Source organism: Lissotriton helveticus, chromosome 3_1 (genome assembly GCF_964261635.1).
Source record: "Lissotriton helveticus chromosome 3_1, aLisHel1.1, whole genome shotgun sequence".
Classification (NCBI taxonomy): Eukaryota; Metazoa; Chordata; class Amphibia; order Caudata; family Salamandridae; genus Lissotriton; species Lissotriton helveticus.
In genome coordinates, this window is record NC_136061.1 from 214,030,583 (window position 1) to 214,054,422 (window position 23,840).

At 45.8% G+C, this 23,840-nt stretch overlaps 1 protein-coding gene across 2 annotated transcripts in view; it reads left to right on the forward strand.

The window, feature by feature from the left end:
- The window catches only part of AP2B1 (adaptor related protein complex 2 subunit beta 1), a 662,041-nt gene that overhangs the window by 630,833 nt on the left and 7,368 nt on the right, over positions 1-23,840 (forward strand). For both annotated transcript variants that reach the window (XM_078679615.1, XM_078679616.1), the window contains one exon: positions 18,415-18,569. In XM_078679615.1, coding sequence (XP_078535741.1) covers positions 18,415-18,569 — 155 coding nt within the window. The remainder of the gene's footprint in view (positions 1-18,414; positions 18,570-23,840) is intronic.

Here is a 23,840-nt window from a genome sequence, read left to right on the forward strand (position 1 = left end):
CAATACTTCTTTAGTGAGTCTTTGGTCATGCCACTCGCTCTTTCCTTCCTTTGTAAACATTTATCTGTGAAAAGACGCTCTCAACATTGGTACTTGAGACGGGCAATGCCAAAACAGCCAGCACACAATTTGGTAACTCTGGCCAATGACATAGCTTTCCATGCCAATACTGGTGCACCTGAAGATTGTTATTGCCTAGGCTCATTCTTAACATCCCTAGCCGCTCATCTGCCACTGTAGCTAGGAAGAGTCTGCACTGGCTCCCGATCCAGGCCAGGATCTCTCCTAAGATCCTGTGCCTTGTCCACGGGGCACTATTTGGAGAAATCTCTGAAGGTATACGATCTCTGTTGGTTCCCTACACTCCCAGCAGAAATCTACGCTCCTCCAGTAAGAATCTTCTGACTGTTCCTCGGGCTCGGAATGTTAGGTGGGGAGGAAGGGCTTTCTCTGTGCTGGCCCCTTAAGCTGTGGAACACTCTCCCCCTGGAACTAAAAACACTACCCTCTATTGGACCTTTCAGGAAAGCATTGAAAACCTGGCTTTTCGCAGAGGCGTATCTGTAAGCTGGTCATCGACTCTCATATTGATTTCATTTGGTTAGGCGCCTTGATGCCCATGGGCTAAGTTTGCGCATTACAAGACTGCCTTATTATATTATTATTATTATAGGCCATGTTCTGCAACATATACGTTGAATTGGGCACATATGCCCTCAGTTATTGAAGCGGTCAAATATGAAGCAGTACTTTTCAAAGTCTGGAGAAAATTCAGAAGGAATCTAGAACTTGTGCAGAGTACCTCAGTGAGGCTTCATCAACCTCAAATGCCATGGTTGGTGAAGGGACATTTCTATGCATCATTGCAAGCCATTTCCCATAGACTGTAAAATAAAATTTTCTGAATAGCTCCACAACATTTCTAGGCTTACTAGGGGGCAAGAATTCTAACATGGAGCATGTTGCAGTGCCAAAGTCACAAAAAGTGTCACCCAGCCTACTCTCAAGGAGATGTTTCACATCTACACCCATTACACTGAACACTTGGTAGACAAGGGTGTTTTCAGACTCTAGTATTTTCATTAAGTCCACTACAGCAGTCCTGTTTTCATGTGAAAACCTAAGCACGCAACAGACTGTACTTTTTTCACATCACTATCAATTTGTGACCAAAGATCATCACATTTCTTGCCTTTGATATAATCACTAAGAAAAAGTTCCGTAAACGGTCACCACATGGATAATATGGCATTCACAGCTTTTATTACTGAGAACCACTGGCTAGATGATACAGTTAGGATGACTCTTTATTTGATGTCACACCAAGCACAAAATGAGAAAGATTTGCATTTTAGTTCCCGGGCATAACGAAACAGTGTACCAGAATAGACTACAAAGTCAATAGCAGTCCTCTTTAAGTCTGGAGATTGTTAAGATGGTTTCAGCATACCATCTAGCAAGTGACCATGATCTCTTACAGGAAAGCACTTCAGCTCAGGTAGCAATTTTAACAGGTCATCATACAACTTTTTCATCTACTTAGCAGAATTACTGCAAATGCAAACAATATCACTCCTCTTTATTGAACTTGGTAGGAACTTTTTCCAGCAGCATTCCAGTGACACTGCGTTCCATGTTTACCAACGTCTGGAGTCATGTTTTCACCACTATCTCAGATGCTTGGTGACAACATTCTTTTCACATATACCTGTCACTACACCTTGCATTCAATGTTTAAAGTCTGTGGTGTTTGGCAATTCACCTACAATCAATACTGACTCGCTAGGAAAGGGGGCTGATATATCAAAGGATTTCACCCATTCTCTGTCTGTGGGTAAATGTGATGGTACATATTGGGAAAGATTCTTATGAAACCAGCCATTTTACCTGTCAGTAAAATCAAATTTAGCCAAAATATCAAATATGATTTTGATATTTCCTGATTCTCTACAGTTTTTACAATAACTAAATAAGACCTAAAACATGCTTCGAAACACTGCATCTTTAGACCAAAGACCACAACTGAAAAAAAACGAAGGAAGAAGAGACAATATTTTAGTGACATCCCTAAACAACAAAACTCAAGCAGCTTAATGTTAGCCCAGTCTTTCTCGCTACTGCCTTGTATAACAAAGTTGCATTGTTTTGGCCCCTTCAGGAAGAAATAAAAATGACTCTTCCACTCATCTTTTCCTTTCTTTGCATGGCACTTAGTTTGTGGTTGCGATGGTGTGTTTCCAGTGTTTATATGTGTACACCGGTGATGGCTATTTTTACTTTCGGTGGGGTATTATCAGTTAATATGGGTTTAAACCTAAAACCAGATAGTCTAATCATATTTAATGCACTGAATCATTTGATACCTTACAGGACTAATTTTAGTAGTTCCGTTCAGAAGTTAGCGGGCTGAGATGTCAGCCTGTAACTCGGTGCTTGCCAATGGGGCAACTAGCCATTCCACAGTTAAAACAACAATTGATGGTTTTTACTGTTGGATCATGAAAAAGTACATGTTCCACTTTTTAGCATACAGCACCCTGCCGTAGGGCTCCACAGGCCTAACTTAGGGGTGGCCTATGTATATCAAAGAGGGAGGTTTGGGCTTTGCCATTACTTTAAATGGAAATGTTGAGTTATCAGTTTTAAACTACCTTCCCAGTCTGCAGTGGCAGACTGGGAGCCATATTTTTCCTTCTTGCACTCGTGGTGGTACAACAAGTGCTGCTGTCTACAAAAGACCCTTCAACGTACGAGCCCTAGATATCCCTTGTACCATATACTGGGAACCTATAAGTGAATTGAGCTATACCAATTGGGGTTAAGCTGTTTGAAGGGCCAGCACATATGCACTGGGCCCTGTTTAGCAGTGCTCAGGGCGTATCAGAGCCATTACACCAGTACCTAGTAGTAAAAAATGGGGCAAAGGGGGTGGAGCTGTGCTAGCAACCAAGATGGCTCCGCTGACCTCCTTCTCCAGCCGACGATCCTGTCTACTATCCTGAATTTCCGCCCACCTTTCGTGTGTGTGAACCGGTGCTGAGTCTAATGGTGAAGTCTGGAGAATTTTACTTGCCTAAATGACGGAGATACGTCGTGTTTTCATCTACGGCCTAACCCAGATCGTGAGCCGGGGCCTCGAATACTGACCCAGCTGGGTTTCAGTTGATCAACATCGGCCATGGGACACTGGTGGGGTCCGGTCTCTCGCTGTGGAACTTGTTTTTACCCGATTTCGATGGCGGTCGCCTGGTAGTTATACCATCGCAGGAGCGGTGACATGGCACGTCTGGAGCTGTGGGCGGAGGTCTCTGTACCGGGGACCCGGTTTGCCGCCGCCGGGTTCTCTGGGTCGGGATCTTCGCTCGCGGTGGCAGACTAACGGATTGCTGCTGTGATAATTGACTGGTCACCCTCTGTAGCCGCTCGATTCGTTCTTGTCGGTTCCCCCGGAGAGACCCGGCTCTCCCGGGAACGTGAATATGTTCGAAGCTGATCTAGATCGGAGTCTGAGCCGTCACTGAAGACCGTTTTGGCCGCCATCGGGGCACTGCATCTACAAGTGGAACTCCTAGTCCACAAAATGATCGCTGGTCCATTAGCGACGATGAGTATGAGACCGGACCCAGCTCCACTGCGTAATTATCATCGAGCCATGAATCCCACGGCGACTATCATGCCAACGAATATGGGCCCCGTGCAGAAAGAATTAACAGAGTCCCTGGTCAGTGTGTCTACGAACAAAAATGAGCCCATGGCCATGGGAAAATCGCCATCTATAACATCGCTGCCGATCGAGGGAGGACCTGTTGGTTCTCCGTCCCTGGATACTGTTGGTACTCCTTTCCGGATCACAACGCCATCTTTTCCCTCCCTGACTGGTCTATCGTGGTCGAGAAGGAAACAACATCGGGAATCGGACTGGGTGAGGGAGAACGTCAGGGATGGAGGAACCCACCGGGGCTTAATACTTTTGGCTCTTTCCGGACTGAACTTTCCCGAACTCTTGACGCTCCTTGACTCTCCTGTTAACGCGGTGGTTCGTATGGAACGGGTTCGCTTGAAGGATCGGAAGGGCCAGGGATGAGATTTACGGACTGGGTTTCAGATTGTGACTTTAAAGAACGCAGGATTTGTTACCATTATGATCACCGATCGTTGGGCGGTGTTTACGGCTTCCCCTGTCTGTTTTGTTGATGTTTTATATTTTTTACAAAATCTCGTAGCTAATTCACGGGGGTTGCTCGTTTCTGGCGGAGGGGAGGGGAGACTGGGAGCCTATATGAAAATTATCCTTCTCCACACTTTCTTTTTCTACGTTTAGAACCTACTTAGATGGGGCGACAGGCACACTGCTAGTTGGGGTTAGGAGGAAGCCATATGCAGGGGTGCAGGGTGGGGGGCTGGGGTGTTTTGTATTGTCTTTGTTTGTTTTCGTGTTCAATATCCTGTTAATATCCTGAATCCAGGTGCCGTCCTATAGGGTAAGCCTGCTCGATGGGTGGATGGGTCCCGGGTGTGATAATTGCTCGCATAAACCGGTAGAATGTATAGGGTGTTAGTATTGCATGATTGTGGCGGTCGTAGTTTCACTTTTAATTATAATAATTGTATTATGCTTCGTGAAGTAAGGTACCTGTATTTGACTTTTATGTTTTTCACTTTAATAAAAAGAATTAAAGAATTAAAAAAAATATGGGGCAAAAAGTGGGGGTAAACCTGCAATAGCCTGTTTTCTTACAGTCGCACAATTAAATGTACCCAAACATTGCCAGGGGCATGGCTATCATGGATGCAGCAGGCGCGATGGTTCAAGGGTGTGATGGACCCACTGCACTCCAGTTATAACTCTCTCTACACAACAGGATTGTTTGTTGGAGACTTTTTTCCTTGTTTCCTTTCGTGCATATGGCAGCCTTACTATACTGCTCGTTTTAAATTTAAGACCGTGGATTGAAAATGTGAGAAAACAAAGTGGGGTAATGTTAGTGTGTATTTTAGGGAAGTGTCTACCTGTTCAGTGATGTAAGCTTGCACTTCTGTTGCCTGTGTGCTACCAGTTCTGAATCAAGAAACGTTGCACTGCTGCAGCCTAAGCAGATTGCACCTCTTCTGTGCGGGCAAGGAAAGTAATGTACTGCTAATTCCCTTGGGGCACGTTTCAGTACACAAGGAAAGGTTTTGCAGTGTAGATGCCCCGTCATCATAGTGGGTACTCTCGGAAACTAGTTGGTTACAGCAGTGTGCCTATACACAAAACAACACTGGGAAAGCCTGACAACATATCTATGTAGTTTCATCACCTAGAGCACTAGCCAGTCAGAGGGACAGGTAACTATCTCTAATCCCCTCTGAGCTTGTCAGATTATTGGAATGCATAGCAGAACCTCATTAAATAAAAAGCAGGTAGGGTTGCATGTAAATCTATGAAAGATGCTGATGCCGAATAACTGAGTTAGAGGTAAGTAGGTTTTTCCTTCTTCTTTATTAAATGTTTCATAGATTGCCATGCTTGAATATAAACTTTAAAGGAGTATACTATGTCAGATAAACCTAGTGAAAAGCAGGAATAAGGTTTATCTTTTGAAACTAAATTCTGCAGTTCTGCTTGCCCTACTGCTGTTTCAGGATTTGACTTCATCTCAAAGCTGTAGTGATAGGCATCAGCGTTATAAATGTCCTTAAGTCGAAATGACAGCAATCAGAGCTGCTATTGCTATCATTTCAATCTTAGAATGATTCAAAGTCTGCCACGTATTGGTCTGCCAATGTTCTAATGAGCAATTATGATGTAAGAAATTATCAATCTGGCAAGACTTTGTTTATACAAGGACTTACACTTATTAACTTGTCCAAAGGTTACAAGTAACCATTTAGTGAAGGTTCGCTGTTAGCTTTAAATAAAATGTTAGGTGCCTGTTAACACCCAGAGAGTTTAATGACCTCTTTGCTGCCATTGTAGAATTTGGGAAAAAAGGTTGGCAATACTGTATGTATATCTAAAATAAAAGGCAAGGATACCTGTGGGAAAAGATTTGTATTAGTCCTGAGAATAATTTTTTCCTTGTAAAAACGTAAAACTCTCTAATTAAATGAGCAGTCAGTCAAAGTCTTTATTTCGGCTCAAAGGCCATAAAAGCAAATAAATCAGTATAAAACATAAATAAGTTTAAAAAGTCATAAATACAGATAAAATCCTGCTCATTATGTTACAACCTATAGTCAAGCGAGCCTTAGATACAGCAGATGTAATTGGCTGGGGATAGCACAATTGATGGTCAAAGTGCATGAAGAGGGAAAAGGAGGGTGGAGAGGGGCAATCGGGTATTAACAACCATGGTCTGAACATAAATTTGCACAACATATCACATCGCTACATCTCCAGTAAGTTGCTTGCCAGAATAGGTGCAAATCTGTCCCCTGACTCTCCACATAGCCATCAAGTAGCAGGTGAGTGCAAAGATCAGTGGCTTGCTGAGGTCTGTTTTAAGAATCCTTAGGGCAACTTAATACTCTGTGGTGCCTAGGTTTCGACACAGTGATAATGTCCAGCATCGCCTATTGATCTCAGCCAGGCCAAAAAACAAAACATGTTCAAGGGTCTACTTGGGGGTGCCAAAGACAAGTTATCGCCAGTCATCAGCCCCTGGGACATTGACCCACCTGGCTGTGAAAGAATGTAGAGGTAAGCTCCCATAACCTAGTTGCAAGAACAAAAGCCTTGCTAGGGGAGGTTCAATCTCATCCAGGAAATCTTCTCTGCTACTAAGATCTTGGACTATGAGAAATGCATTAGTCATAGATCCTCGATTTTCCTGGAAATGTAATATAAGGTATTTATGCTGCCAGTAGGCTGTTTCAATGGTGATATTGGATATCTCCCCTATCTCATCGGGAGCGCTCCACAAAGTTGCGAGCCCAATTTCTCCCAGGGTGGTTTTTACGTACTTGACCCAAGTTAATTTGTGGGAACCCGCAAGACTTTTCTACTAAACAAGCCCAATACTGATGGAGTCTTGGGGTAGCCCAGATCCTCTACCAATACAGGATGGGGCGTAGACCAATTTTATCTGACAGTGCTCTCCACCCAAGATCAATTCTAAGGGGGAGTCGGGCAGTATTTATAGGCACACCTACCAGCTGTCGGATGAACCGGTTTTCGACTAAGTCTAGCATGGCTGCATCCAAATGGCCTCACAGCTCTGCGCCACAGGATGCTGTCCCTAGGGCTTGCAATTGATATATTTGTACGGACGGGTGGGCAGGCCAAAAATGGGAGCTATGTATCATCTTTGATATACCTTCCACAACTTGCTCTAACTTTAATCTGCGCTAGGTAATATGTGCCTGCCACCTGAAATGTTCAGTTAAGGTGATGTCTTAATACATGAAATCATATACTCTTTCTAGGGGAGTCCCTGCTAAGACTGGATTAGCCTTCGTCAAATACCCTGAGTTTAAGATCATGTGCTTCATCTTGCCTATATTAATTTCAAGACCTCGAACCCTACAAAAGTGCTCAGAGGGGTCCAGGAGCTTTTGTAGACCCATGGGGATTTAGACAGTAAAAGGGTGTCTGCAAACATGAGGGCAGGAATCCTCATGTTTGCCAACCTGGGAGCTTCGTCATTCTTCCTCAGAAGTCTATAAGGCCACTTATGTACAGAGAAAAAAGCATTGGGTCAAGTACACAACCCTTCCTTACCCCTCTGCTCACAGGGGATGGCTCAGTCAGCTCACCAGCCTGGCCGCACCTCACCTACTCACAGTTGTTCATATACAACCTCACAAAAATATCAAGTATGTTGCTGGGTACCCCTAGCTTTTGCAGTACCCACCGCAGGGTTGACTGGGGACTAAAATCGAATGCGGGGCAATGGTCCACAAATATGGCATAAAGGCGTCTACTCCCCAAGGAGGGCACCTTCCAGTACACCATCAGGAGCCGGAACACCTGGTCGATCGTATTTGTCGCTTTCCTAAAGCCCTCCTGAAGAGGTGACATAATATCCTGATCTTCCTTCCACTCGTGCAATCTGCCAATTATGGGCCCGATTCACGGAACTAACTTAAGACAAAATCCTAAACTTACTACCATTTTGGTATTCACAGAATGCACTTACTCATTTCGGTATTCACAGAAGTTAGGAGTCCTAATTGTGAATACCAAAATGAGTAAGTGCCTTCTGTGAATACCAAAATGGTAGTAAGTTTAGGATTTTGTCTTAAGTTAGTTCTGTGAATCGGGCCCTAGGACCCTACAAAATAACTTTTGCGGGCTGTCAATACGACTTAAGGGTCTGTAGTTGACTGGTGCGTCAGAAGGGCCTTTCTTGTGTATGGGAATGATTTAAGCCCCAGCCCAAGTAGTGGGCCCCTTTCAGAAAAGCTGTAAATAACGGTGAAAAATAAGCACCCCATATGTCTGCCTCCCTCCGAAATACATCCCCAGAAATGTTATCTAGGCCCGACACTTTGTTGGGTACCATACCCGGTATAGCTAAACTCTTTTCCTGGGCTGAAATTCCCTGATCATTAAAACAACACACCAGGGCAGACACTTCAATACTATCCTCATCCTCTCCTAGGTCCTGAGTTTCTTGACCCCGAATCCCTGGATGCATGGGATTGTTAATTACATAGATCGATTCTCCCTTATGCACATACAAGCTCAAATAATAGGCTACCCCGTCACTGGCTGAGATATTGACTTCTATTGGTCCAGACCCTTGTGTGGTGATCTTTGCATTTGGCAGCATCTAAGAGACTCTCCACGTTCTTCTCTCCCTTTCTTTTTTAGCATCAGTAGGGGCTTTTTTATGAGTGCGCTTGGCAGCCTGGATCAATGTGTTGTCTTGCTTTTTCATTACTTTGATCAGATTAGTCTTGGCATCCCTACAACATTTGTTACACCAAGTCGGTGGGCGCTTCCTCTCAAGAGGTTGACTGGTTTCAACACAAAAGAGGTTCCTTCATTTTCCAAACAGCCCCGTATGGATCTCAGAAATTGCACCCAGTGATCCTTCCAAGCCCCCTGCCGAAAGGAGTGATGCCTTTGCCTCAATCCCTTCTGCCAGCAAACAAAGAATCTAGATTATGACCTCTTGCGAGGTCGCCATCCTACACCATTTGACCCTGCGCCTATTACTGGTAATCCTCAATCTCCTGTCTAATAGATCTCCAATATGGACAATCTGGCATTTTATATTTAGGTTGAGCTAGAGAGCCAAGGCATTGTGGTCACTATCCAGACGCAGCATTACATGCATATCCTCAAGATATGGCCATAGCTTAATATCCAGGAAGATGTATTCAATGAGATTAGCTGACTTAGGGTGATTGACTGTGTGGGGGCCCTACCACATCCTTCTCTATAGATACAAAGTGGGCGCATATCAGGGTTAATTGCTCCACTGGGCGTTCCCAAACCTTGATTAAACATTTGCCCATAAATTCATTAAAGATACCGGCAGGAGCGAGTCATTAGACTATACGAGGGGTACATTGGTCTGCTTTTTCCTATAATGGGGCTGAATGAGCGCTGAGGGCTCTAGTTTTTTCCGGCCTACGAGCTGACTAGTTCTTTTTCTCTATCTGGGGATTGGCCGGTGCTATTTATGCACAACTCTGTGCCGTTCAAGAGTTGAATTTCTGTCACTCCTAAGGAGGAGCACGAAGGCGAGGATACAAACTCCAACGTAGAGGCTATGCTCTGATCAATCCCCAACTCAGGAGCCATCTCCAAATGCAGAGATATCCACTGTTCAGTGATCTCAATCTCCGTACTTAGAATCCAATAGCTCTATGTAGCATTCGATCAATAGAGGTGGTCTTAGCTGGTGGAGTACTGGTTGGGGGACGGTCTGTGGCTCTTCTTTTACCCATTTTAATGAAATATTATTGTGCCTGGCGTATGGAATTCGGCTTTACAACAACTCTCCTCACCCTCACCCTCATTTGAGCACCAGGATAAAGAAGAGGTTTATCAACCAATGCCAGACGAAAATGTGACAATACCTTACTTTACTTAGGGGACAAATACTACTTCTGAGGTGACCAGTACTATTTTAATCAATTTACACACTTTCCCTTTTTTGAGACCCTTAAAATATAGGCATATCGGCCCTCTTTCCTAAAGTCAGCAGCAGTTCGCAGGGGTTGCCACTTACTACTGATCACTCTTATGTTGCCTCAGGTTTCCAAGGTCACAGTCCAAACAATGTTCCCCCAGTGACTCAAAGATGTAATAAATTGGAGACCACCTTTTAAGAAATCCTCGGATGGAGAAGCTCCAAGAGCATTTGAGGGGACTGGTAATTGTTATAACAATAGTGCAAGGCTCCTCCTTCTCCTGATGGATCTTGGACCTAGTAGTCTCCTCATGGGGTGGAATTCAAGGCTCTCCCTCGGGCCCATGTATACTGAAGTGGCCCTGCAGTCTGTAACAAAGCCTGTTTATTGGTGAAGCTCGTGGTTCAGCATTTAAAATGTACTGCACCTGCTATCACAGTACTCCTCCAGTGAAGCACAATATAAAGGGCAGCCAATTGTGGAACGGCAGTGCTTGTACAAACATGTCTCCTCAAAAATCAATCAATCAATCAATACATTTGTAAAGCGTGCTACATACCCGCGAGGGTCTCAAGGTGCTGGAGAGGGGGGGCTACTGCTCGAAGGGCCAGTTCTTGAGAAGTCTTCGGAAGGTGAGGAGTTCTTGGGTCTGTCGGAGGTGGGTCGGGAGGGTGTTCCAGGTCTTGGTGGCGAGGTAGGAGAAGGATCTGCCGCCGGAGGTCTTTCGTTGGATCCGGGGGATGGTGGCGAGGGCGAGGCTTGCGGAGCGGATCTGGCGGTTGGGGGTGTAGAAGCTGAGTCTGCTGTTCAGGTAGGCTGGTCCGGTGTTGTGGAGTGCTTTGTGTGCGTGGGTGAGGAGCTTGAAGGTGATCCTTTTGTCGACGGGGAGCCAGTGTAGGTCTCTCAGGTGGGGGGTGATGTGGCTGTGTCCTGGTACATCGAGGATCAGTCGGGCAGAGGCGTTTTGGATGCGTTGGTGGCGTCGCAGGAGCTTGGTCGGGATTCCTGCATAGAGTGCGTTGCCGTAGTCTAGCCTGCTGCTGACGAGCGCCTGTGTCACCGTTCTTCGACCACGCTCAAACATTTCCAGTGATGGTCATACGGCAGCTTTTAAATAATACTTAGGATAGGACAAGGGACTAAAACAAAGGAGGCACAAAGGAATGTACCAGATAATCAAATCAAGGGGGCAGCCCAGCCCGGCTCTTCTTGTCAATGATGCCACAGGATGGGCCCGCCCTTGGCCCAAGCTTTGACCGGGCTGGTCCTGTGCTCTGCGACAGCAGCGCTGCTTAAGTAGTGCAGATTGAAGTCCGCTGTGGGTCCAGGGAGGGATTGTGGGACCTGTAGTCCCCAGTGGCCTTGTAGCTCGGCAGCTCACCCCTTGGGTCAAATGCTGGTGATGTAAGGGCCATAAATGCAGCCCCAACCTCGGGGAATCGAGTTTCTGCTGCCCCAAACCGACCCAATGCCAAGAGAAGCACAACACTGGGCAACGCAGCATGTATCTCACCTACTCGTGCGAAAGTTAATAGTACCCACTAATAAAAAGTCTGTCTTAAATCACAATTGTTGATCTAAAGATCTGTGGATAGGCTTAAAAGGAGGCTTCATTAAGGCAGCTAGAACTGTATTAATCTGCCATGCTGCTGTAATTTGAACTTCTGGCGCAAAATATCTAAATAGTCTTCTTTAAATTTTTCTAGTTAAAACAGCAATGGCTGAACTGTTGTTCTCAGTGACTGGAAATTGCCGCCCAGTGTACTCTGATTAAAGACTAACACATTTCTACACATGTTAAATAAATAGAAGTTAATGAAGTGATATAATTCACGGATCTACAATATTGCATTGAGCTTTCATGTAAAAACTTTATTTAATACCATATGACTTCACAGTGGATGTCATCCAGTCAAAACACCCTGGGAAGGAAATGCTCCTTAGACAGCAATATGGAGAAAAGCCTTCAAATTAGGAGCAGGGTACTGAGATCAACAAGCAAGTCATCGAATCCATAGCAAGGAACAGGCACAAATCTCAATTTATATGAGATAATATAGGTCTGTTTGCTGATTCTGTAGGCGAGGCCTAACCAGCAAAGCCCCATTAAAGTTAAGTTTCACAATTACTACATGTCTACGAAAATTGTGTTTTGAAAATAGTTTTTTTGAACTCGAAAATGTTTTTGTTTTTTTTACATTTTTAAAGTTTACTTACAGTAGTTTAAAAAGATAGAACTTCCGAGTTTAACGCCACACATCTTTAACTTTATTCCCTTGCCATTTGTCATGGCATTACAATAGTTTAAAAAGGCAGAAAATCTGCGGTTAATGCCACACATTTTTAACTTTATTCACTTGCTATTTGTCATGGCATTACATAGCCTCACATATCAAATTAGTAAACCCTTGTAATGCCATTAGCTGGGCAATAAGGATTTAGTTTGAAAGAAGACCTATGCTGTCCCTTGTCATCCCGCTCCATTTTTTTTTAACATTCTGCCTGTCATCTCTCCCTTCTCTTTGTCTATTATTCTTTCATCTGAACAAGATTTCTAGCTGCAGATTCCTTACCTTTGAATTATTTCCAGGGGCCAGACTGGCTCTGGAAATTTTTCATAAGCAGTACCCATTAGCAACGGTGGGTGGCATTGTCTGCCCCGTATGACATGTGGGGTGCCTACATAGGTGACACCCTAGCACACTGATGTCAGTTCTTTTCATTCCAGGACAGTCAATATTGATCGGAAGAGTTATCCCTGTAATTTTTTGCCTAACCTTTTTTAACTTTTTGTCAACGTTTTTTTTAGATTCTTTCTCCTGGTGTGACAGTGATGTCCACTAGGAAAGCTGGCTTCAAGCCCTGCAGCACCTCTCACCAACAGATGTGGGTAACTGACCCACATCTTGCTTGCCTCTGGTGCTTTGAGAGCGACCACGACGCAAAGACCTGCGTCGACTGCCCCGCAGTCCCTTGAGGTAGCGGTCCTTCAAGCTCCTTGGCTCTCAACGTACAATGCCGCAATGGTTTGAATCCCGTCAAGAGGAAGGTCCCGGGATTGGTTGCTGAGCCATCGATCTTCATCACAGTCGGCCGGGTGTTCAGATAAGTCTCACAAGAAGAATAAGAGTAAGAAGTAGAAGTGGTCTTTGGCTTCACCCTGTCCATCGAAATCATCTGACGAGGGAGCGTCGTCATTCAAGGGCTGGCTTCAAGGGTTAGCCTGCGTCGGCTCTGTGCATCCCCAAGTTTCTGGGATCCAGAGCAACCCCTGCCCACCTCTGCATATTTTTTGAGGCCATGTACCTCATCTATCGCAAGCCCGTCTTCGCTGGTGTGCCTTTGGGCCCTGTGAGTTTGAGAGGGGCCCCTACCCGTTCCACGCCGGCAGGTCCACCGCTGGTGCCAGATGGCCCCTTGGATTCACAGATGGATCCGAACCGGAGCCAGTTGTATCACCTTGATCTTCCACGCTGCCATTCCCAATGTCAACGCTCCTGGCAGCGCCATTCACATCCCTAACATGGAACTGGAGGGGCGTCACCCCCCGCTGAATCTTCCCCCAACTGGAGCCTTGCACTTCCGACTGGAGCCCGAGCCCTATTCCTACGGGCTAGGTCTTGGGGAAGATTGGAAGGGCGCTATCTTAAATGTATCTATCCAGAGTTGAGGGTCTAAAAATCAAAGAAATCCTTACTTGTCGAACACCACAGATTGTGGAAAGGAGAACAAAACCTTTTGTTATTTAACCCTCATACACCCTATTGGTGTCATGCTTCATCATCTGCTTCACCCTGACTCCTAAAAGTCAGGGTGGGCTCAACCATATTTCAGGGAGCTCTTAGGAAATGTAGGCCAGGGGGACTTAAATATAAAAATCCTACTCCGTTCCCCAGGTATCCCTTTTATTCGTGGGGACGTAGTGGATATTAAAAACAGTAAAAAACGTGTCTTTTTTGTAGTAATGGTCCTACGACCCTAATAATCTGCCAACATGTTTTAGCCCACCAAAAATTGGCCTCAAAGGTCCCGGGCTTTCATCAGGGCTCAAATGGTTCCCTCCCTGGTGTTGACAGTGATTCACTCTATATATAATAATTGAAGGAACAGATAGCTGTAACCTTCATGCTCAATAAAGGAGGGGAAATACTTATCACCCTTCTTCAGGAAACGAGAAAAAATCCGCCTGTAAGGGGAAACAAAAACGACAACAGCACAAACAAATAAACAAATAGTTACTGTATGTGACCGCACCCTCCATGCCCGGGTGCTCATAATCCAAAGTTGTCTACTCACTAGTGTGTGATAGTGACCCTGAGCTTCAATATCATAATTGTATCATGACCCGCATGAGAGGCGGAGTGCGGAAACTATTGCACCTATATTTTGTTGAAATCTCATAATTGCTTATCTCTTCAAACATTCAAAAATATAAAAAGACTTTTAACCCGTTGATGCTCGTGAAGGAACCCAGCCGTTATGAGCCACGTGTGGCCTGTGCGCATGACGGCTGGGTTGCGTCACGACCACGCCTGCGATTGGAATGTCCAGCACCGGACTGGAATTCCTGCCGCAGGCAAAGTGTTAACCATACCAAAGAATGTCCTATCGAGATTCCATTCCTTGTCAGAATTCAGTGACAATCATCGTGCGTGATAACACAAGCATCAAATTTAACGTCTAGTATTCTAGTAATCCATGCACACAATAAGCATACACACGTAGTTAACTGGCATCACAACTATTACAGTGACCATGGGTGCTCGAATACCCTTACCCAAATCGGGGGAATGACTGGTATATCAAGGATAGCGGAGTGGGTAGTCTTGTAGTCAAACGCTGTAGGAGAAATGAATGAAACTACAGCGTTAGGCTCCCGCTGAAAATATGCATGTGGTTTGCGCATTACCTTAGTCTAGCATGGTGGAAGAGGGCAGACTTACTGCGTCAACGGTCCTAAGCCACAGTTCACTTATTTGGTCTCGGTCAATCAGGGCTTTTGCAATGCACTGTGATGTGGGCTTGCTTAAATGTGCTTGCCATTCTGTCTAATTCCCAGAAGCCGGCGTGTGTAAGGGGCGGAGCCACTCAAAGACATGATAATCTGCGCGCTGGTAGACTGGACTACAGAAACCCAATGTACTCAAGGGTAATGTAGTTCCCAATGCGTGTTTTTCGGAAGTGTATAGGTATTACACTTGAAAATGCTACTAGACCATGATGTATGACCATGAGTCATGTAAAAATAACATCACAACGTAAGGAAGTAATAATAAATCCGGGGACCCAGAAAACATGCCCAGGTAGTTGGAATATACCCCACTTACTGGATACCCTCCACAAGCCTGTCTCTTGATTTGGTCTGGCATGAGTAGTATTTGTAGAAACCCCATGTTACCAAGGCGTGTATCAAGTAGTAACATATATTCTTATAGTATGCCTTGCTACATGTGTAGAGTGTGGGACGGGGGCTACCTACTCAAAGGCTGTGAAACCAATGTTTCAGCCTCTATCTTGGGTTTTGGTGAGACTGACTCTGAGGCTGCTGGGCCTCAACGCCTCCTGGATCCTGCTTGTGACACATGCCCTGGCATATGCGGGCTCAGCAGTGGAACCTGAAGTTCCAGTGGGCGCAGCATCAGGGAAATCTCTCCAACAAGGTCCAGATCTTGGAAGGAACTGCAAAATATCTGCAGTGGTGGTTAACAAACCATGATTTGGTCAGCAGCAGACCATGTCTCCCTTCCCCAACCAGATCTGACAGTGGTGACAAATGCGTCACTCCTGGGATGTGGCAGCCATCTGGGAGAGGTGGATATCAGAAGCCTCTGGTCTCTGGAGAAATCTGTAATCCATATCAACTTACTGGAGGTCCGGGTGATCTGGCTGGCTTTGAAAGCCTTTCTACCCTTCAAGTGAGTGCAGGTGTTAACGGACAACACCACTGCCATGTGGTACTGCAACAAATAGGGTGGTGGAGTCGTGGACCCTTTGTCAAGAAGCCCTGCACCTCTGGGCATGGCTGGAACGTTGGGCATATCCCTAGTGGTTCAACACCTGGCGGGGTCTCTGAATGACCAGGCGGATGAACTCAGACGAAGATGCCTAGCGGATCACAAATGGTGTCTCCATCCAAAGGTGGCGCAAGGTCTCTTACAGCAGTGGGGAGATTCTTCGTTAGATCTGTTCACGACCGCTGAAAACGTGCATTGTCAGCAGTTCTGCACGCTGGAGTTTCCAATCAGCTCTCGCTCTGAGTTGCTTGTCATCTAAATGGAGCGCAGGCCTCCTGCTTGCTGTTCCGCCCATACTACTCCTGCCCAGAGTTCTCTAGAAAATTAGGAACAACCGGGCCCAAGTCATCCTTGTGGCTCCGAAAGTTTGCTATCCCGAGCTGTTGAGCAAGGCCATCGGTCGTCTGATCAGCCTGCCCCTTGGGAAGAATCTTCTATCGCCGCAGCAGGGGAGGGTTCTCCACCCAAACCTGTCAACGCTCCACCTTCATGCATGGAGAGTGAGTGGCGAATGTTGACAGATTTTTACCTTCCACCCGAATTCTGCAATGTTATCTTGGCAGCCAGACGTCCCTCCGCCAAGCCTGCATACGAATGCTTCTGGGGCAAGTTTGTGGCATGGTGTAAAGAAAAGCAAGTTGACCTTCTTTCTGCTCCCTTGTCTCAGGTCCATGTTTATTCTTTCTCATGCCCAGCAGAGCTATGCTTTGGGCACCTTAAAAGGCTATCTTTCACACATCTCAGCCTTCCTGCGGTTGCCAGGCGAGCCATCACTCTTAAAATCTACTGTTGTAAATAGGATTTTGAAAGGTCTCCAACATATGTTTACACCTTCGACCATCATCATACCTTGTCCTTACATTTCTGATGTGCGCTCCCTTTGAGCCGCTATATAACTGTCCTCTCGTGCCCCTTACCATCAAGACGGCATTCCTAGTGGCGATAACATATTCCCGGAGGATCAGTGAGCTTCAGGCATTGTCATCTAAGCCTCCATGCCTAACCACCTTTGTAGATGACCTGGTTTTTTGCACTAGAGATTCGTTTATGCCTAAAGTTGTCACTCCCTTTCACGAAGGCCTATCCATCACCTTGACTACCCTTTATGCTCTGACACATCACTCTAAGGAAGAGGAGCAACTCCATCAACTGGACCCAAAATGAGCATTGTCGTTCTACCTTAACCGCTCAGCCGATTTCTGGATAAATGACCAACTCTTCATGGGGTATGTCTGATCCAAGAAGGATAAGGCTGTTCAGAATCAGGCCATCTCCTGATGGATCATGCTCTGCATTAAAATCTGCTTTGTATTTGCCCAGGAAGCAACCCCATGAGGGTTTACCTCCTCATTCCACCAGAGCTATGACTGCAACCACTGCATTAGCACACAGAGTTCAGGTCCTGAACATCTGCCTGACAGCGACGCAAGCTTCTCTGCACACATTTACCAAGCACTACCGCCTGGACAGTTTGGTCCTTTGAGATGTGCGCTTTGCCCGTTCGGTCCTGAAGGACTTTCTAGTGTGAATTCATTCAGCAGACCCACCTCTGGGGAGGTATTGCTTGGGTATCTATTTTAAGATAAAGAATCTGCAGCTAGAAGTCTCTATCAGTTGAACAAGTTACTTAGCTTTGGTAACGTCTTATCTGGCAGAGCCTCTGTCTAGCTGCATATTCTTTACCAAACCACCCATTCTCCCCTTTCTAGGTCAAGACTGTTCCCCTTTCAGGGCCTTAGTTTTACACACCAGTGTTCTTTGTGGCTCCGCGCTCCTGGCGTAGAAAGTTGCGAAAAGAAATTGATGTCAGTGCACTGAGGTGACACGTATATAGGCACTACACATGTCACATCCGGTGCGGACGATGCCATGCGGAGCCGTACTACGCCACCTACCGACACGCAGGGGTAAGGTAAGGATTCTACAGCTAAATAGAGTCTCTACCAGATAAGGCATTACCCAAGATAAGTAACTTGTTCCTCTTGCTTATTCTTCTTTTAACCATTCTTTCACTTGCTTCACACTCTAACTTTCACTCTTTTCCTTTTTTCATCTCCTCTCGTCTGTGTCCTGTTTTCTTACTCCTCTTCAACCTTTCTTCCCCCTCCACTCTCTAGAGTCCACTGAGGAGTTTGTGGTATTTTAAGATTATTTTCTAGCTTTGTTGTGAAAATGTTTATTGGTGTTAAGTTAAAATGTATATTTTTTATGCAAAATATTGAATTTGTGTATATTTGTGTGTGTACCTTGCGTGTGTGTATTAAAATGTTAGCTGTTGCAACTTGTCTGTGACTCATGCCTTCATTTATTCCCTATTTTGGATGCGTTCCAGATGCTGTTTCCACCAAGCTGCAGAACAGCAATGTGTACACCATCGCCAAGCGAAATGTGGAGAGCCAGGACATGCTGTACCAGTCTCTGAAGCTCACCAATGGGATCTGGGTGCTGGCTGAGCTCCGCATTCAGCCAGGGAACCCCAACTACACGGTAAAGAAGAGACTGCTGTTGCTGGGTTGTCTCTTTACACACTTTCCAGACCAGCAGCATTGGTGATCTTTAAAAATCACCTTTCCAGCTTGTCCACTCTGAAAGTTGTTCAAGCCTCAATGGTGATAAACGTGCACAGGAAGATGAAGCAGGGGTAGGGATGGTTGTCCCGGGATGCGGGCACAGCTTTGGAGTCTTCCATTGCCCCCTTATCTGATTCTCATCAGTCACCATGTTCCCAGTCTTGTACTTCACTGTTACAGATAGTTATCATGAAGTAGATTAGTTTAAGCACCCGAGGACGATACCTACCAGAACATGTTACGTCACTAAATGACACTTCATGATTACAGAGGGTCTGCTGGTAGCATGTAGCTAGATGACGACCTACGTAACAGGTTTCCTTTAAATTCTTATTTAAGCACAACTTACTTTTGTCAAATCTTTGTGCATTCGAATGCTCCTTCCTCAAGGTCTAGTTAGAAAAGCACAGCGCAGCGCAAGGTATCAGATACTAAAGGCTTACATTTCAGGGCTAGCGCTGATCTATGGTCCTTTGCAATAATGCCCCACATATGAAATCCTATTCTGCCACTGACACAATGTGCACTTCTAGATCTTTTAGTCTGTATGGTTGTGAAGTCTCCCGGTCGTCTTCTCATGTTGCAAGACCTTCCTATGACTGCAAAATGGCATAGTTGTCCTTGTTGAGAGAAAGACATGTTCTGCATGACAGCAAAAGCTCCATCAACGGATAATAAACTCTCCAGGGACTGATGAGGCTTATGCAGACGCTAGCAGATGTTTAACGTCTACTCCCTCGGCGATTTTAATGCCGTTTTAATTTTAATCTGTGAGCTCCCTCTCAGCGAACACTGTGTCCGTTCTAATATCCACAAATATTGCTCTGAAACAGCCCTCGCACAGCAGTGTCCGATCACTGGCACACCCAGCTTACATTTTAATGCCAGTTTGCATGTGGTCCGTGTTTGTCGGGTTGTGAAGGTTTCATCACAAATTGCACAAAATCTACTTCATTCATTAGCAAACTTTATTTGTAACAGTTTGGGCACAACCTGGAATATACTTTTTCAAAGGTGTGGAAAAATGGGGTGTATTATATGGTGTGGTTGTGCAATCTCACTGTGTGAATTCCTTTAGGACCCTGGGTTCCGTCTGTCAAATCCTCAGTTCAATCCTGGGTAGCTGTGGCACTGAGCAGCACGGCTTTCAGAGAGGAACGAGTGTTAAGCATTTAAACATCACCAAAACAATTGAAGAGGATATCGACACGACACAAGAAATCCGACACCAATTTATAAAAATAGATTGTATTTTTATACGAATTTAGAGGCTAGAATGAAAACGATCCACCAGAGGGTTCTGAAGATATAGATTTTACAAGAAATAATAAATCTGTGCAATTTCATTAAACGCAAATAAGCTGTGGCAAAGTCAACTTATCCGACACTTAAAAACTTTTTCAAATAAAACTTAAGTAAGTGTCAATGAGGTCAGGTAGAAAGGTACTTAGGGTGACCAACTCAAGTTAGGAAGCTAGTCAGGGTGACCAGCAAGGTCCTCCAGAACAGTTACCTTCACTGGGGGAGCAGTCCTTCAAACAGTTCCAGGCACTTTATCCGTGTATGAAGTTGTCCTGATGCAGGGGATGAAGGATGCTGAATATGTTCTAAGAATACTGTGGAGGCGACATGTTCTACAAGGGGTCTTCCTGCAGGGATACCTCTGTCCACAAAGATGGTGAGGGGGGGGGGGGTCCTGGTTGTAGGGTCGGTGCCCACAAAGTCCAGTCGCCATTGGACTACCAGTTGCCCGTTGTCTCTTTCACAGGCCAATCGTTCCTAAGTCGATAACGTGCCTTCTGAAGGTCCTAGCAACTCTTAGACTGTCCTTCAGGGTTCAGAAAACTCAGGTGCAATTCTGGTAATCATGTCTTGGTCCTTGGTGTTGCACGGCAGTGGAAGACTGTGGGCTACCAACTTGCCCCAGGAGGTTTCTTCAGCTGTTGTGTCCCTGTGCTGTGAACAGGAGGCCAGTTAGCTGGCCCTTGGAGTTCTCTTGGATTGACTGGGCTGTGGAGAGAGCTTCTCCCAGGTGCGTAATACAGGCCCACGCATCACCTGTGGTGTGGGGTGGGCCCTGAGCTGCAGGGGGACCCCTCAGCATAGTACTCAGGCCTGAGAGCTCCATATTAAATCTGGAGCAGGGGGCACCTCTATGTACCTTGCAGTGGGGCGGCTCAACTTTTGTTACGCCACTGGCATCTCCCTGAGCAGGACACAGCAGGCACAGTCCCTCTCTTCTCTAACCAGCAGGTGCTATCCTCGTCTGTGCAGCCTCTCTTTACAGGTCCCCTGGTGCAGCAGTCCTTCCAAGTCAGTCGACATCTCAGTTTCAGGGGTGCCCCGTTTATGCTCGGAAAGTGCCCTCGGGTCAGGATGCGGTTGGTAGCCAATGCGCTACCAGGTTCCTTCCCACTAGGCGACCATTTTCTGTTGAGTGTGGCATCTGGCTATCCGATTATGCACTATTCTGCCAACTCCCAAGATGGCGAGACCCCTCTCCTGGTACACACCTCCTTAGCCTATCCTGGGGTGTGGCTTCCTCAGGGCTACAACACTCCTAGGGAAACCAGTTTGGCAACTGGTTTCCCTCCTCTGTAACTCGTGCTGGCCTGTCTACTGCCACAATGGTGTCCCACATCTGCTCTTCAAAGGTGGCTTCGTCTTTGATGCCTGCCTTTTGGGGCTGTCATCTGAGTGGCTTCCTGCAAGAGGGCGTTGACACCTCCCTGGCCTGCAATCCCTCATTGTTCTTTCTTCCTGTGAGTCATTAGCATGCGTCTCTCGGAGGGCAGAAGGCTGTCTCGTGGAGCAGGATCCATGTGTGCCCGGGAAGGCACAGAAGTTTTAAAGGCAACAAAGTGGCAGCTTCACTTAAGCTGCACACTGCAACAAGTTCCATTAATTTCGACTTGAGATACAAGTCGAGCTTAAGGTAACAAGTTGTTTAATACCTTGGAGTGCCCACTTTCAAAGCCCCGTTCCAGAATAAGCACAGCTGAGGGGGTCAGTGTGTAACCCTGCACTCGCCAATTGGGCGACCAAATCTTTCCACATTGTGTGTTTACTGTCAGGGCATGTAAAGTACATGTCCTGCCTGTGGTATATGTTGTACCTGCCTTCAGGACTTGGTAGGCCTGCCAGAGGGATGACTTGGACACATGTCCAGGGAAAGTGGTGGCTTTGCCATTGCTTTCAATGGCAAAGTCGGGCTAGCGGTGCACGACTGCTGTAACTGTCTGCCGTGGCAGACTGGCAGACTTGTTTTACTTGGGTGACCGCCCAGATAGCAAAATCAGTGCTGCAAGTCTGCGTTACCCCTCTAACTTGCATGCCCTGGGTATGAGGCTACCATTTATTAGGGACTTACAGCTAAGTTTGCCACTTCCAAATGAATGGAAATAGACAATTAGACATACACTTTTAGGGTCAGGGCACTGAGGTCTGGTAAGCAGGCCTCAGTGCACTCTCGGAGTCCAGAAACCAGCAGCATCAGTCGAAAAACTTGAGATAACCATGCAAAAAGAGGCATTTCTTTTTAAAAGGGAACTGCTGAAAAAACCGACACCACAAGTGTCCAAGATCTCTTGTCTGAAGAGCTAAGAAAAAACGCATTCGAGCTAAACCTAGCCTACTAAACCACATAATGCAGTAAGAAGTGCAGGGTGGACACGGAATCCCAAAGAAGCATTCCATATTAGGATTAATCCATTGTATTTATTTAACTGTACCTTCATACAAACCATCACACTCAGCAGTATGGTCTCATACTAAAATATAACACCAATTACAATCCTTAATTGCGAAACGTGTCATTTCATTACATAATGTTCTCATAGTATATTCAGTTAATTTACTTTGTCATATTGTATTACTAACCAGCATTGTTAGCACATAAACAGCATCTTCCTTAGTGGAAACTGTTCAAATGTGTTTTATTAACCTAATGCAGGACTCCCCAGGTGGTATTGAGTCATGTGAAAAAATCCACATTGTTTCAACTTCCAAACCATACATATTCAAGGTCTCCCTTAGAATTCCATCTGAGACTTCTTTTTTTCCATGTCAAAATTAAGTCTTGTCTTTCGTTTTTTAGGTCTCGGGCCTAGCGTCACACTGCGTAAGCAGTGAGGGCGGAGCCCGAGATTTTATGACTTCAATGTGGGGCTTTATTCCGCCTCTCTCTTCCATTGGCTAGCTCCATAAATGGAGGCTAGCCATTGGAAGAGATGGGTGTCCGTTACTCTTTTCCCGGTCCCGACGCGATTCGGGGGCGTTTCTGTCTCTTTTTTAAGTCCCGCCCCTTTTTTTCGTCATTCGGAGGTGGGTCATTGTGGGCGTTTACTTTTTTTTTTTTTTTTTTTACACAGGGATGTTTTTCGTCATTGCTAACATCTCTGTTGCCGGGATGGACGTAGTGTTGCCGCTCCCGGTCCCCTCTGAAGACCCCAGCGTCCCGCGCTGTCCTGTCTTTGAGGAGCTGCTTGGCTCCAAATTGTGTTTTCCAAGAGAAATTAGTTTACTTTTCCAATACTACTATCATTGTTATTTTTGTTATGCCTCTAATGCGTTTCTTTTAGTCTTGCAGCGAATTAAAATCGAGAAAGAGAGTGACAGACAGCTACCACCAAATACCAACTCACCAATTGAAGCTCAATATATCTTTTTTCCGTTGCCAATTAGCGCAAAGCTGGGCGGGTCCTAGACTGACGAGCCGAGGAACATGGTAGGCAGACGACCGTTTCAGCTGCATCTGTTACTTTTACACAGTGTGGAGTCTGGCGATCTGCAAGTGGCGAGGTAAGATGGCGGCTGTGGGATGAGGCCCACGGGCAGAGAAGGCCATGAGAGAACTAGCACCCATAGGGGAAAAGGATAGGGCAGGAAAAACCACCGCGAGTAATGTTAGACAGTCTACGGCGTTATTAAGGGCCTTTTGTTGTAAACTGTGATGGTACCTGACCACGAGGTGCAGTGGTGGCTGGTGTTAAGGAGCGGAGGGGATTAACACCATTGAGCAGCTTTGAAAGAAGTGCTCGCTGTTTGGTGCTCCCCCAAGAAACGATGTATGTAAAATATGTTTTGGTGCGCAAAGTCTTCCTGCAGGCTGCACATGTGCTAGCTAGGCGGCGCTGGGCCGGGCGAGGAGTCACCAGCGAGGAGGCGGGAACATCAGCTTTGTGGGGGT